General features: G+C 45.1%; 1 protein-coding gene across 2 annotated transcripts in view; it reads left to right on the top strand.

The window, feature by feature from the left end:
• TTC27 (tetratricopeptide repeat domain 27) overlaps positions 1 to 15505 on the top strand; it is a 134244-nt gene that overhangs the window by 56924 nt on the left and 61815 nt on the right. For both annotated transcript variants that reach the window (XM_085888074.1, XM_085888073.1), the window contains 2 exons: positions 992 to 1058; positions 14879 to 14992. In XM_085888074.1, the coding sequence (XP_085744200.1) occupies positions 992 to 1058; positions 14879 to 14992 (181 nt within the window). The remainder of the gene's footprint in view (positions 1 to 991; positions 1059 to 14878; positions 14993 to 15505) is intronic.

The following is a 15505-nucleotide window of genomic DNA, read 5'->3' as shown; positions in this document are numbered from 1 at the left end:
GTTTAAGGGATTCTACATCCAAAGAAGACTCCCGTTTTGTGACTACCAACAGCTCTTGGAGCGATGTAGATTGCAATTGTTTGAGGAAGTAATTAATTGTTTAATAACCTCCCCGTCTCTATTTTTGTTCATTTCACAACCACTCAACGAATGAGGTAATTAATTCAGTCGGTCACGTCATTCGGAAATCCGAGTATTGAATAGAGCAAATGCCTTGATTTGACTTGCAAGATGGAGTTTAGCCATGATGAAAATATCTCCATTTCGCCTCCATCTACCCTTCCCGAGGAAACCTCCTTGGTTATCTGGCTATAAGTCTAAAAAACTGAAACATTATAATTTTAATTATTTTATTTAATGGCCACATTTGTTGTTTTTTATTATTATTATTTTTTTTACAGACATCCAAACCTCCAAATATAATAATCTGATTCAAAATTGGCTATTCATTTATTACATCGACAAAATGGTGAAATATTGTGCCCCCCAGCTCCCCCCACCCGCCACCACAACGTGCATCCTCGTACTCCTATCTCCTTCACACTTTTTTTTTTTAATACATTATCGCCCAATCTTCACTCTCCCATACTTTTGTTTCTCTTTTGTATCCTCTTTCCTTCCCTTCATTTTCTCTTAAATTTCCTCAATTTGACATTATCCCCAGATCCAAACAGCCCAATCTGCACTTGATGCAGTTACTCAGCCAGTAGGGAGCAAAATCAAACGATTTTGGTGTAATTTGTCTTTTTTTTAATACTTTTTGAATGGCTGTTTATTTTGGGGATGATTTCCCGACATTCCAGGAATTACATTCTTGTCAAATGTATTACCACTTGACGGAGCGATTTGAATGACGTCACAGGCCCAAGCTTGATCTTGGTGGTTGAAAATAAATGATGTTTGTTTTTAAAATCAAGACGACCAAGCTGCAGTCACGTGACTTTTACTTCACCTTGAGCAATATCTGCTATTCTTTTTTTTGTTTTTCCAGCACTGACTTGCAGAAGAGCAACCCTTCGTACAACCTCACCGATGAAGAAATTTTGGCTTTTGTGACGGTAAGCACATTTATTTGTGCACTTAACAGATATCTTGTAGAAATCTGTTGTTTCACATTGGTGTTTATTTTCCTTTAAACGAATGAATGACGTTGACAGAGGAATGCTGAAGTTTTGTTGAGCATATACATGTATTCATGCATCACAAGGACCTCTTTCATTGTTTTGGGAACACTTGGATTTTTTTTTTTTTGTGTGTGAAAACGGATTAACTTTCTGCTTCGAGTTATTAGCCCCCGTTGGACTTAGTCCAAAACGGGGGCTTGTGTGTTTGGTCTCGATTTTTGTGTCTGTGTGTGCGTGCGTCCGCAACCATATCTTGGACCGTGTGTGTGTGCGTGCGTCCGCAACCATATCTTGGACATGTCGGCCAATTTTATTCGTACTTGGCACAGAGATAACACATGACGGTACACAAAAGCGCATCATTTTGTTTCGTAATTCGAACAAAGATGGCTGACTGGCGATCATTTTAGTTGTAAAAAACAGAACCAGTATCGAACATGTCCTCAACCACTTCTCGGACGTGAATTTACCGATGTTGTTATTTTTAACGCTCATCTTCTCAAATCCGATGCACGTGCGTCCTTTCAAATGATGTCTCTTTTCTTAGATTACATACACATTCACATTATTAATTGTTACGAAGTACAATACTTGAGCACAGCACAACTCCACGTTGGTGGTGTAAACCTCATTGCCAGTTGTCGTTCAAACAGAATATGCATACTTGCTCAACTCGAGCTTCAACTGCTGTACCTCACCTGCAAGGATTCCATTTTGGTTCCATACAATAACAATGGGCATTTATTTCCTACTTGAGCTAAGGTGTAAATGGAGGGAATTTCATGAAACAAAAAAAACTCATTGAACTCGATGCAAAATATGATTCAAACCTAACTCTCCATTACAAGGCATTCTCACTCTACAGTTGTTTTACATGATGATGCAGCGATAAGCACACTTACCTTTGAGCTGCATAATCTGGAATTTGTTTGCATAATCTGGAATCTGCATAATCTGGAAATCTGGGTTTGATTCTTTGTCTGACTATAAACTGCTGGACTTGTGCTTCACAGGCAGGGTGTTGCATCATTGACAGTGTACTTTCGAATAGATGGATCATAATTTGAGAATCCATCTGATAGCCTTAGTTGGTGAACATTAAATATCCCACCTTGTCTTTCGAATAGAGTAGGTGAGGTATCGGCAACTTGGCCAAGTTTGATTCCCTGCACTAAACCACATGGGACTATGTGAGAATGGCACAACTGTGCCGCCACCACCCCTCTATCCACCAGAAAATGGGCAGACCCGTTGGTTGAAGTCATAATTGACACAGTCATAATTGACAGTCATCAGTCCACTATGAATACATGCATACATATGAATGAACTCTCCAGTTCAACTACTGCACATGCAAATGTGAACATGTCAAAAAAAAAATACAAATATTTGTTGTTTTATGAGTGATCTGAGACTCATGGAGTGGAATGTACATAAATCACATGCAGAACAAAGACATTAAAAGACATCAATATACATTGACAGGAATAACTGAACGGGCACTTGGTTGAGCGCATACATCCGCTCGGCTGAACAGTTTACGTCTTGTATCCCACGGAAACACCGGATCAGGATCCGGACCTTTCCAAGATCTAATCGGCATGTTCTTGTTACCCACCCAACTCATTTACCAAGTTTTGTCATAATCTGTCCAAAACTTTTTGAAATATCATGCTCTATCTCATTTTTGGCTCCATCTCTCAATGGTGAAGAATCACTTAACAATTTTTTAATCTCGTATCCGGATCTAGATCTTCACCAAAATCGAATCAATTCTTCCTTGTCACATACCCACCCGGCCCACCAAATTTTATCCAAATCCATCCACAACGTTTTAAGATATCCTGCACATAAACAAACAGACAAGAATGAAAACATAACCTCCATCCATTGCAGATAGCGGAGGTAACAAGGACATAAGTCAACAATGGAAAACACCAAGTACTATATATTCATTCGAATGGCCTAAACTCAATGTTTGCAACTAAATATTGTGTACCCAACCCACCCCATTCTGACCGCACATTCCCCCCCTCAAATCATCTGCCTCATTGACTCTGTCTCATTCAGAGCAGGAAAGGTAGAGAAAGTTCTGTCCAGCCTGAGTCTTCATTGGCGATCAGCCCAAATGACATCAGTGCCCATTTTCTCAAATCCTGCTCTGCTGCCCTTGCTTCTCGTTTTTAAACTGTTTTGTGCCTGTCCTCTGGCCACCTCCGGTCTGCCTGGAATTCTTCCAACATCACTCCTATTCACAAGAAAGCATGCAAAAACAAACCCTCTCAACTATAATTGGCCAGTAAGCTCCTTCCAATTGCAAGCAAAGTGAAATTCACCATTGCTGCCAAAATCAAGTCTGTCTTTTCAAACAGCTTTATCTCTGAACATCAGTTTTAAGTCCGTACCAGACATTCAACTATGGACATACTGTTGCCTCTCTCTCAGCAATGATGCTCGTCTTGCTCCACCACTGCTGGTCTCCCTCTGGCAGTGCTCATCTCCCTCTGGCACTCTCCCGCCGGCACTGCTGGTCTCCCGCCGGCACTGCTGGTCTCCCGCCGGCACTGCTGGTCTCCCGCCGGCACTGCTGGTCTCCCGCCGGCACTGCTGGTCTCCCGCCGGCACTGCTGGTCTCCCGCCGGCACTGCTGGTCTCCCTCCGGCACTGCTGGTCTCCCTCCGGCACTGCTGGTCTCCCTCCGGCACTGCTGGTCTCCCTCCGGCACTGCTGGTCTCCCTCCGGCACTGCTGGTCTCCCTCCGGCACTGCTGGTCTCCCTCCGGCACTGCTGGTCTCCCTCCGGCACTGCTGGTCTCCCTCCGGCACTGCTGGTCTCCCGCCGGCACTGCTGGTCTCCCGCCGGCACTGCTGGTCTCCCGCCGGCACTGCTGGTCTCCCGCCGGCACTGCTGGTCTCCCGCCGGCACTGCTGGTCTCCCGCCGGCACTGCTGGTCTCCCGCCGGCACTGCTGGTCTCCCGCCGGCACTGCTGGTCTCCCGCCGGCACTGCTGGTCTCCCGCCGGCACTGCTGGTCTCCCGCCGGCACTGCTGGTCTCCCGCCGGCACTGCTGGTCTCCCGCCGGCACTGCTGGTCTCCCGCCGGCACTGCTGGTCTCCCGCCGGCACTGCTGGTCTCCCGCCGGCACTGCTGGTCTCCCGCCGGCACTGCTGGTCTCCCGCCGGCACTGCTGGTCTCCCGCCGGCACTGCTGGTCTCCCGCCGGCACTGCTGGTCTCCCGCCGGCACTGCTGGTCTCCCGCCGGCACTGCTGGTCTCCCGCCGGCACTGCTGGTCTCCCGCCGGCACTGCTGGTCTCCCGCCGGCACTGCTGGTCTCCCGCCGGCACTGCTGGTCTCCCGCCGGCACTGCTGGTCTCCCGCCGGCACTGCTGGTCTCCCGCCGGCACTGCTGGTCTCCCGCCGGCACTGCTGGTCTCCCGCCGGCACTGCTGGTCTCCCGCCGGCACTGCTGGTCTCCCGCCGGCACTGCTGGTCTCCCGCCGGCACTGCTGGTCTCCCGCCGGCACTGCTGGTCTCCCTCCGGCACTGCTGGTCTCCCTCCGGCACTGCTGGTCTCCCTCCGGCACTGCTGGTCTCCCTCCGGCACTGCTGGTCTCCCTCCGGCACTGCTGGTCTCCCTCCGGCACTGCTGGTCTCCCTCCGGCACTGCTGGTCTCCCTCCGGCACTGCTGGTCTCCCTCCGGCACTGCTGGTCTCCCTCCGGCACTGCTGGTCTCCCTCCGGCACTGCTGGTCTCCCTCCGGCACTGCTGGTCTCCCGCCGGCACTGCTGGTCTCCCGCCGGCACTGCTGGTCTCCCTCCGGCACTGCTGGTCTCCCGCCGGCACTGCTGGTCTCCCGCCGGCACTGCTGGTCTCCCGCCGGCACTGCTGGTCTCCCGCCGGCACTGCTGGTCTCCCGCCGGCACTGCTGGTCTCCCGCCGGCACTGCTGGTCTCCCGCCGGCACTGCTGGTCTCCCGCCGGCACTGCTGGTCTCCCGCCGGCACTGCTGGTCTCCCGCCGGCACTGCTGGTCTCCCGCCGGCACTGCTGGTCTCCCGCCGGCACTGCTGGTCTCCCGCCGGCACTGCTGGTCTCCCGCCGGCACTGCTGGTCTCCCGCCGGCACTGCTGGTCTCCCGCCGGCACTGCTGGTCTCCCGCCGGCACTGCTGGTCTCCCGCCGGCACTGCTGGTCTCCCGCCGGCACTGCTGGTCTCCCGCCGGCACTGCTGGTCTCCCGCCGGCACTGCTGGTCTCCCGCCGGCACTGCTGGTCTCCCGCCGGCACTGCTGGTCTCCCGCCGGCACTGCTGGTCTCCCGCCGGCACTGCTGGTCTCCCGCCGGCACTGCTGGTCTCCCGCCGGCACTGCTGGTCTCCCGCCGGCACTGGTCGACTCCCGCCGGCACTGGTCGACTCCCCCCGGCACTGGTCGACTCCCCCCGGCACTGGTCGACTCCCCCCGGCACTGCTTGACTCCCCCCGGAACTGCTCGTCTCTCTGCATCTTGAGCCAGGGGTTTAGAAGGGAACATTAAATGGCCAACCAAAACCTGTGTTATTTCGTCCATCACCACGAAACCCTGTATATATCTTATTAGTCCCCTACTGGTTTCACCAGAGGGAACTATTGGTTTGCTGTCCATCCGTCCGTCCATCCATCCGGCCCACCTGTGGTTTTTCAGAATTATTTCCCCATACCCTTAAACATATTCAATTGAAACTTGGTACATGACTTTATGATGATAAGTTACAGAACAAGTTTGAGTTTCAGGGTGTTTTATCTTCACAGAGTTATGCCCTTTTTAAACTTAGAAAATATCACATATACGTGGGTCAGTGTTCAGCGGCCCTGACTCCATTGCACTGCTTTACACCCATTGGCTGGACAGCTGACCTGACTCCACCCTAATAAAATCATGCGCCGCCATTGCATGCAGCAGTACAGATCGGCAGGCCTCAGGCCTGAGGCCTGAGTGTTAGTTCATGGCCCAGTACAATTGGAATAAGAACGGGCACTCAGTAGAATGCATACCTTCGCCAACGCAACATCCCCCCCCCCCCAGAAACCGTTGATTGTGAGGGTATTTAATCCCATACCACATCTGCCATCTCATATGTGTTATGATGGCTTAAAAACATTAAATTTCCTGCTGTTTGACACTGATTCACGTACATTGTACAATTTCTGTATGAACTCCCTGACCATTTTGGGTGTCGGTGTCAAGTCAATCTGATGACAACTGGTCACATTATAAGAAATTATTTTCTGGCATTTTAGGGCCATTTAGCACACACGAGTTTCTGTTTTTCTAAATAAGTTATTTATTGTGAACAAACAAACATTCATTTTCAGAAAGTATGACATCTGAAAGTACTAATTCAGCTGTGTGTACTATATGTAGAGCGTATGACATTAGCTAGTTGCACGATAGGGGTTTGAAGTACGATCGATAAATAGAATTATAAGTTGTGAAATATGCCTCTCCTGGTGCCAAAGTCCCATTGGTTTGCATGGAGAGAACTATGTTTTTGCCTGCTAACCGTTTTTATTACCTGCATCCTTACAACTGTAAAATGTGCACATCTTTTATTTTTTAATATCTTCAAATTGCACCAGCAGCCGAAAGCATCATGGCACATAAGAATGACACATTTGAAGCCACTAAGGTATGCACGTGCCACTAAGGTATGCACTTTTTGTAAGTTCAGTGACACACTCCCCCCCCCCCCCCCCAATGCTTTAAACTCACCAATAAAGTCACTGTCAAATATTACACATCACAGGATAGGGAATTGAATTCAAAACATTTTGAATCTTCTTACATGCAAATTGTATAAGAATTGACCACGTTATGATAATAAAAGTCGTTGACCCCCCTGATGTTTGACCCAAACCGCTAACAAAGGTAATGACGTCATTGTGTCATATCGTATATCACAAGATTGGGCATTGAATTCACAACATTTTGGCATTGGTTGCATGCAAATTGGATAAAAATTGACCGCACTATGGCAAAATGACGATTTTGACCTTTTCATGACCTCGACCTTGACCTTTGTACTCTTAATTTTGTAATTGGTATTAGAGTGTGGGGAACAGAACAGTGAACATTTTGGTGTTGGTTTCATGCAAATCGGATAAGAATTGACCGTGTTATGACTAAAACCGCATATTTTGCAATGTCGTGACCCCTCCTGACCTTTGACTCCCAACCGCTAATAAGGGTTATTACGTCATTGTCATGTCACATATCACAAGATGGGGCATTGAATTCTGAACATTTTGGCATTAGTTGCATGCAAATTGGATACAAATTGACCACACTATGGTAAAAAGACGATTTTGACCTTTTCATGACCTTGACCTTTGACCCGATCGCTCCCAAAATCTAATCAAATGGTCCTCGGATAATAACCAATCATCCCACCAAATTTGCTGCGATTCAGTTCAATACTTTTGGAGTTATGCGAATAACAAACAAACAAACATATTCACAAATGAATAAATAAATACACACCGATCAAAACATAACCTTCGCAACAAAGTTTGCGAAGGTAATGATCCCAGGTATATAATCACGATGTATTTTTTGTGCACATAAGTCGTACACATGTTTTTGCTTCACGTATGTACATCGGGTTATTTATTCCCTCCGCCATGGAAGGTGAAGGAGGTTATGTTTTCACCTCTCTCTCTCCGTTTGTTACTTGTAAAATCGAAGATTTTTCAATTATATTGGTCAATCGATTTTGCTGTTCTGTCTGTCTGTCTGTCTGTCTGTCTGTCTGTCTGTCTGTCTGTCTGTCTGTTTATCACTTGCAGGTCACAATTCCAAACCGATCTTCACGAAACTTCACCACATGGTAGAGTTTATCATAAGCAAGAAGCCTGTTGTTTTTGAGGTCAAAAGGCCAACAGATGCCAAAGGTCAACAACTAAGGTGGAATTTCTAAAATGCTCAATTTTTATCCCATTGACTAGAAATTTGAAAGGATTTTCATATCAGCTTACTGACTCCAACCACCAATTATTTTGAGGTCAACCTCAGCCAAAAGGTCAACAACTCAGGTGCGATTTCTGAAATCCTCAATTTTCATCCGATTGACTTCAAATTTGAAGATAATTTATATTTCAGGTGACTGAATTCAAACAGCCAATTATTTTTGAGGTCAACATTGACCAAAAGGTCGACAACAAAGGTGGAATTTCTAAAATGCTCAATTTTTAACCCATTGGTTTGAAATTTGAAGAGGATTTGCATATCAAGTCACTGATCCAGATCTGACTATGAGAATTTTTCAGTGATTTTTCACCATTGAGAGATAGGGCCAAAAACTATATATATCACGATATCTCAAAAATTTGTGGACGGATTCGGACGAAACTTGGTGGACATGTTGGGTGTGTGATCACGACAAACAAATTTGATTTTGGTGAAGATCCGAATGCGGATCTGGATACGAGAATTATTTAATTTCAAAGTGATTCTTCACCATTGAGAGATGGGGCCAAAAATGATGTATAGCATGATATTTCAAAAATGTATTGGGCCCGATGTGTTCTCGTGGATCAGGTATTACGTGGCGGAGGTATATGAAATAGGCAAAGCCGAGAAACTAACGAAGCATGGTGGGTGAGTAAGGTTCTTCCTCTTCTTTTCGGATACGTATTGGCTCGAGCGTGCGTTTAACCACACTAATTTTTATCTCCGGTTTGTTGTCCAAGTTTTCTTTACTGTTTTCTGTTCTACAAAAGATATCAGGAAATGAAAGTTGCTTTTCCTTTTATTTTGCCTAATAGACCCAAACACGGTGGGGCATAGGGTTTCTTCTTCTTCATTGGGACCGGATGGCTACACCCAGCATTACAGACGCATTTTCTGTGGTCACTCAGCGTGCCTTAACGGCTTCGTTCCCAAGACCCCATAGTACGTCCAGGTGGTCGACATCTGGTGTCTCGGCAGTGGTAGCCTTGAGATGAATGAGCAGAAGTTGGTTTGACAGTCCGCAAATGGTATGCCTACAGAGTTGGCACAAGATATATGATTTCCAAAGAGCAATATCACTCAAACCATGCGTGCCACTATTCCCTGATTTTGTATGCGGATTATGGAAATGATGTACTGGAGAGTATGGTGCCAAGCCCTCATTCCATCCACGTTAATATCTTTAAGTTACCAGTTAATTAAGTGTTATTTTGATGAGAAGTATGGTGTGACAAATGTAGTTTATCATTAAACGAATATGGTCTAAATACAAGTGGCATGAAAATATTACCGTGTTTAAATCCCAAGTCCCAGCTCCAAAGTTACACTCATGTTGATGATCATTTTCATTGTGAACGGAATGTTTGTTTTGTACACTATGTACAAGGGATGCTCCAAGCACATTCCGACACCACGGAATGAATTTTGTTAATAATGGACAAATCGACTTCCATCCAATGTTGCGTGCAAGTCAGCAAAATGCTCGTGGTGCTGGTTGGTTGCACATTGGATGACAACAACGGTTCACGGTCCAACAATGTACATCATTAATACTCGTTGTGTTTGGAATTACGTTGGTCACTTTAAGTTGAATGTTCTCCGTAAAATAAATATGGATAGTTCTTAGCATGATAGGATGCCTCACTTGGTAACGCGTTTGTTTTTGATCTGTTTGGTTTTCTGTTTGATCCCCAGTAAACTCCGATTTATTGAACTTAAATTTTCATCAATAACAGCCTCAATAACAAAATCCAAGATTCCAGTCAAAAATGTGTCGTTAATATTATAATCGTTTTCTTGGGGCACACGGTGAGGAGGTTAATAATTATTTGCCAATTTGCATACATATTAAATGTGACCCTGATGACTTTGCATGACTTGATAAATTTTTGAAATATATATTGCTCGCAAGATATGAAGTGTCATAGAATGTGTATATTAAATATATATATATATGAAAAATTTAATTGATTAACTTAATGCTTTGATGACATTAATTGAGTGAACTAAATGATGGGATGTTGGTGAGGCATAGCAGTGGGGCTGGCAGGATAGTTTTGAGGTATGCGCACTCCCTTTTGAGCTGTCTCACCTAGGTTCCGATCTCGACACAGTTGTAAACCATCACCCTGGTGTTTGACATGCAGGGCAAGGCATGAGTGTTTGCACTGTCGATCAGAAGGACGTTGAGCCAGAGGACCTGTCCCCCAGAGTCGGTCACTGGTGGACGTTAACGATTGCAGTCTTCCTCGAAAAGTCGACAAGTTATTGCCACCGACTGGGGTGTCACAAAACTCGAAGGTTCTTTACTCGATGGATCCGCACTGGCAGGCAGGTACACTCCAAACTTTATTTTTCCAAAAGTAAAACTCTGACTTGGCACGGCACAAAACAAAGCACCTCTGGAGTCTGGACTGGCTATTCTCTTTTCTTCCCGTTGTTGACCCATCTTCCTATTTATATATTCTCAGAGAGAGAACATTCATAAAAGTCCAACCTTTACAAACTGCTCTTGCTTACGAGGCTATTCCACATCCTGCAGTGACCGGAAAACTCTTACACCCTTGCAATCTTTCTACACAAGTTATAAACACCAACTTCAACAACATATCTTGTTACCCTTTTAGACAAATCAACTTTTGGAATCAATGTCTCAGCTCAACTAACTTTACACAGTCGTATACATCAAACAATGCATTCCGTATTGAGTCTTAGGTGTACAAGCATTAACCTCACACTGTACCGATACACTGCCGAACAGACACATAAATAATATAATTTGTGACCCTGACCAAATTCCATATTTCTCCCACATTCAGTCAAATGTCCGGCCTGGCTCGCCAGTTCATGAAAGACGTGCCAAAAACGTTCCCTGGCTGACTCCCCCCTATAAAGTGGGAGGAATTGGGGCCGTTCAAAGAAGTAGAGATATGGCTTAAGAGTGATGGGCTAAATAGCAGCGCATCGTTTTGGCTGGCATGTTTGTGTTCCCCCTATGTTAACCACTAGCTTATGATTCAGCGAACTCGGGTTCGAAATCGCATCTACCATATATGTGTTTGTCTATTGTCTACTATTGTCCCTGTAATTTGTTTAGAAGTCCAGTAAAATCTCTTTATGTCCTTGACCTGCATGCGTTTTATGTACAAGCTTCGTTATGAGCCTCACAACAATGTAAAATATGAAATAACAGCTGCATATTATTATTACTCGCAAATACTACCCATCACTTCGCTGATGGGAATATTGAGAGGCGGGGGGGGAGATAGATGGAGGTGGGAGGAGAGAGGGAAGGAGGGAGGTGGGAAGAGGAGAGAGAGAGGGTGGGAGAGGTAGGGAGGGAGGGTGAGGGAGGTAGGGAGGGAGGGTGAGGGAGAGGTAGGGAGAGGGAGAGAGAGAGAGAGAGAGAGAGAGAGAGAGAGAGAGAGAGAGAGAGAGAGAGAGAGAGAGAGAGAGAGAGAGAGAGAGAGAGAGAGAGAGAGAGAGAGAGAGAGAGAGAGAGAGAGAGAGAGAGAGAGAGAGAGAGAGAGAGAGATATATATATATATATATATATATATATATATATATATATATATATATATATATATATATATATATATATATGAGAGAGATATAGATAGATGGTTTGAGGGGGTAGCAAGTTGGCATTTGTAGTTTCGTAACATGCGTATATATACAAACCTTCCTCTTTTTTTTTTTCTTTTTTTTTTTCTTTTTGCATCACAAACCTTCCTGGGAGTTTCTTGAATCCACCGTCATTGGTTTCATTGAAATCCGTTGATCCTTACTCAAATTATAGCATGACAGACAGACAGACAGACAGACAGACATGGCTCTTTTTTATGATATAGAGTTTATCGACTATTATTTGTGTACAAAGTCCATTCTCGTGGAAGAGCTTGAACACTGAAAGGATCAAGTCGTGACCGAACCAAAGGAACAGTCGAAAGGAGGGGGGGGGACACCAATGGCAGGGTAGAAGGACAAATTGGAGGGTTAGGTTAGGTATGGGAGCATGTGCCGCAGCAGTACGTCGTCCACTTTCTGTTGGTACTCCAAGGGCCTCTATCTGGCTACCCCCCAGGCAGATACCTGGCCCATCTCCATCTCCTTGAGATGCTGACCAACCTGGTGTAACCATGAGCAATGTGGTTATCCCATTGTCCTCCTCCATTCACCAGGCTCCCTTGCTGAGAGAATGTAGTGAGCAAGATCAGGGTCATGAAATCAAGCTGCATGTCCACACAGCCGCAGCTGATGCTCACGGGCTATTTCGGTAATAATTCTCATTTGAGTCTCTCTCAGTAACCGCTTGTTGGACGCACAGTCTGACCAGCGATAGCCAATGATTCTCTGAAGAGAAAATAGAGGGAGACTTTGACAAACATTGGGTGTGGGGAGGAATGAGGGGGAGGGGAGTAGGGGAGGACAAACAGTCATGGTGGAAAGGATGGATATGGAGGCAAACTCTCAGGAAGGAAAAACTGGAATGAGTTGGGCTTGGGCGTGGTGGTGGTGGGTGGTGGTGATGATGGGTGATGGGGGTTGTCAGAGGCAGAAAAAAGTCTTGGATGGGGATGATCTGAGATGGGGATGAACAGTTGCCTTGAACGTCTCGAGGGAAGTATGTGATTGAAGAGAATGTGGAAGTTCATTCCACAGGTGGGGGAATGGAAGGAACAAATGAGTGGTTGTGAGCATCGTTAAGGAAGCAGAACCACTGGATAAGTCCTTGAGACTAGTTTGCAATGAATATTAGTCAATCGGACCTTACAGGAGTGGTGGAAGGCTCTCAGGCTCTTGTCACCTTTTTTTAGTTGGACGTTTTGACTTTGTACTTTTCCATCTCATTAGAGCCAATATAATCATATGGAGCATGTGCGTTGTGCCCGTGTGCAGGCATCTTTCCAGCCTACACGTGCCTCTCGATTTGCAGGCTGGTTAGATGGTTGTCACGTGTATAGCGGGTGGCAGCAGAGCACCTTTGATTGAACTCGATTGACTTTATGATCCATTATATTGTATAGTTGTTATCCCACTGCCACCATGTTAGTTTACTTCATGGGTGACTGCTCTACATAATACGACTGGTCAAAATGTGGTGTTTTAAAAACAAATTGTTGGACACTCATTTTTGCAGAAGAGAGGATGTTGTTTTGTAACTGTATTGAAGTTGACATCGAATGCAGTCATTGTTATGTAGTGGTTACATTTTTAACGTCATGCTGTAATTTCTCAGATCTGGTGTGATTTGTCAGCCGTAGCAATGAGATTCCTGCCGTTGTATAAAACAGACAAACAAATATTCTGTATTCCCATCCAAGCACTCTTGCATGAGATGAATACAATAATTTTGGCATATTTTTCTTTCAAACCTGTGAATAACGCTTTTCCTGTGTGGACACACAATGTAAACCTTCTGTGTGACCTCATGTCCTTGCAAAAAGTTTGCCTCCACATGGGGTCTGTGAGTGGGTGTTGGGCAGGCGCCAACAGGATTGGCTAGCATGAGTGCGGTGGCAAACAGGATGTATAGTGACGTGTTCTGATTGTGCGTATTGTTTTCAACAACCCTCCCCCCCCCCATCTCACCCACTTATACTCTACCCCCAAGCGGGTTATATGGAAAATGTTATCCGTAGGTTTTCCAAAATGTTTATTTTCTTCTTCTTTTTTTTTTATTTTAAAAAACATCTTTTTACCCTCAACCTCTTAATATTTAATTCCCATGACTCACCCCCACCTCACCATCCCGCAAACAGTTTGCACTTTATTAATAACTCCTCTCATCACCAGTTTATATTTCCAGCATGATTTTGTACGTGGTTTTATTAATTATTATTATTTTTATCCCAAAGAGAAAACGAATTGTATTGATGCTCTGCAATCCATCTCCAAATAATTTGTGCCATGTTTTCCGCTCAAATGTTGGAGTGCCTTTTCCACATGTATACATTTAAAATTGGAAATACGTTATCATTGCTGAGTCTTTGTTTTGTTTCTTCTGATCACTCAACAGAAGCACTCAGATTTTCTGACCTGGAAAATAATTCTCCCTTCCCATCCCCCCAACAACTCCTCTTGCAAAGAGCACCCTTTCTTGATATTTTGACCAAAGCTGTTGATAAAATTCCATAAACTATCAGTTTGAAGATAAGGTTTCAAACTGACCCAGACTACACCCTTCCCACACCCTTCGGAGCATAAATGGGTCGACCATGGTTTGACAATGGGATGTATGGGGAAATTACCAGAATGCCGACTGTGAACGGGAGTCATGATAATGAGAGTGATTTTGTTTTGGGTGTGGATGTCAATTCGAGTTTTAACAAAGGGAAAATTAGCAAGGAAATTGTTGCATTTCTATGTCAAAAAGGTCATAATTAGTAATTTTGTGCTACCCTTGGGAAGGACATTGTATAAGTGGATCAAGCCATTTTAGTTCCGGGTGTCTGATTTTTCACAATTCCCCATTTGGAATTTTATTGTAAAGTTTTATTATTTTTTTTTTTTTGCAAACCATGAAGTTTGTAAGAGTTTTAATTTCACCAACTGCATGACGACTCCGTTTGTTCTCATTAGGCTCGCTTGCATAATTGGAAAAATGCTTTTTGCAAAGTGGCTGAGATTTCTGGAATATGCAGTTCTTACATGAACATTAATGTGCTGCTTGTAGTTAACACACAAACCTGCCAAGTCGTTGAAGGATTATTGGTCACCTGTTGTTGACATGCATTGTTTTTGTTCCTTTCTATTGTCCACACAAGTTCTTGCTGTCCCAGCCAAAGTTTTGGTCCATCCAAGTATCTGCCTTGCTGCAAAGAAGTCGGCTCGAAAAAGGAAGCGGCCGCAAAGTAGAGAGGGCTCTTGGTCAAATCCAGGTGAGTCTCTTAGCATCCCTATTCATTCTACCATTCTTTATCTCAATCATTCTCTCATTAATTCACAAGTTCATTCGTTTTGCTCGTGGCTATACGTATCCCAGAACAGTTTGTACTCCAATCCATTGCATACCATCTGGCATCTACATTTGGACATGCCTATCACTTCCTGCATAACCATCTCCAATGTATTCATACATCCAGGATGGCAATACCATTAGAAGAGATGTAAATTGGACACCATCTTCTCACATGCAAAATGGGCCTAAAAGTTTTCACAAGCATGTCATAACAGTTTGGTGCGAATGCTTACAAGCACTACAACTCAGGTGTCACAGAGAGCCTTGCTATTTGTATGTAACAAAACCGGCCAAACATCTACGGTGATGTTTCACTCATCCCTGGAGCCATAGATGACATGTCCTTGCCCTCCCAACACACTCCATAATGAAAATGTCCTCACGAGACCTGCCTCCTACCCTGGATGCACTTGCTAAGATAGGTAAGGGGGAA

The sequence above is a fragment of the Eptatretus burgeri genome, chromosome 7 (assembly GCF_056783735.1).
Source record: "Eptatretus burgeri isolate ZD-2024b chromosome 7, Ebu_testis_v1, whole genome shotgun sequence".
Classification (NCBI taxonomy): Eukaryota; Metazoa; Chordata; class Myxini; order Myxiniformes; family Myxinidae; genus Eptatretus; species Eptatretus burgeri.
This window is presented reverse-complemented; position numbering and strand designations above follow the sequence as displayed.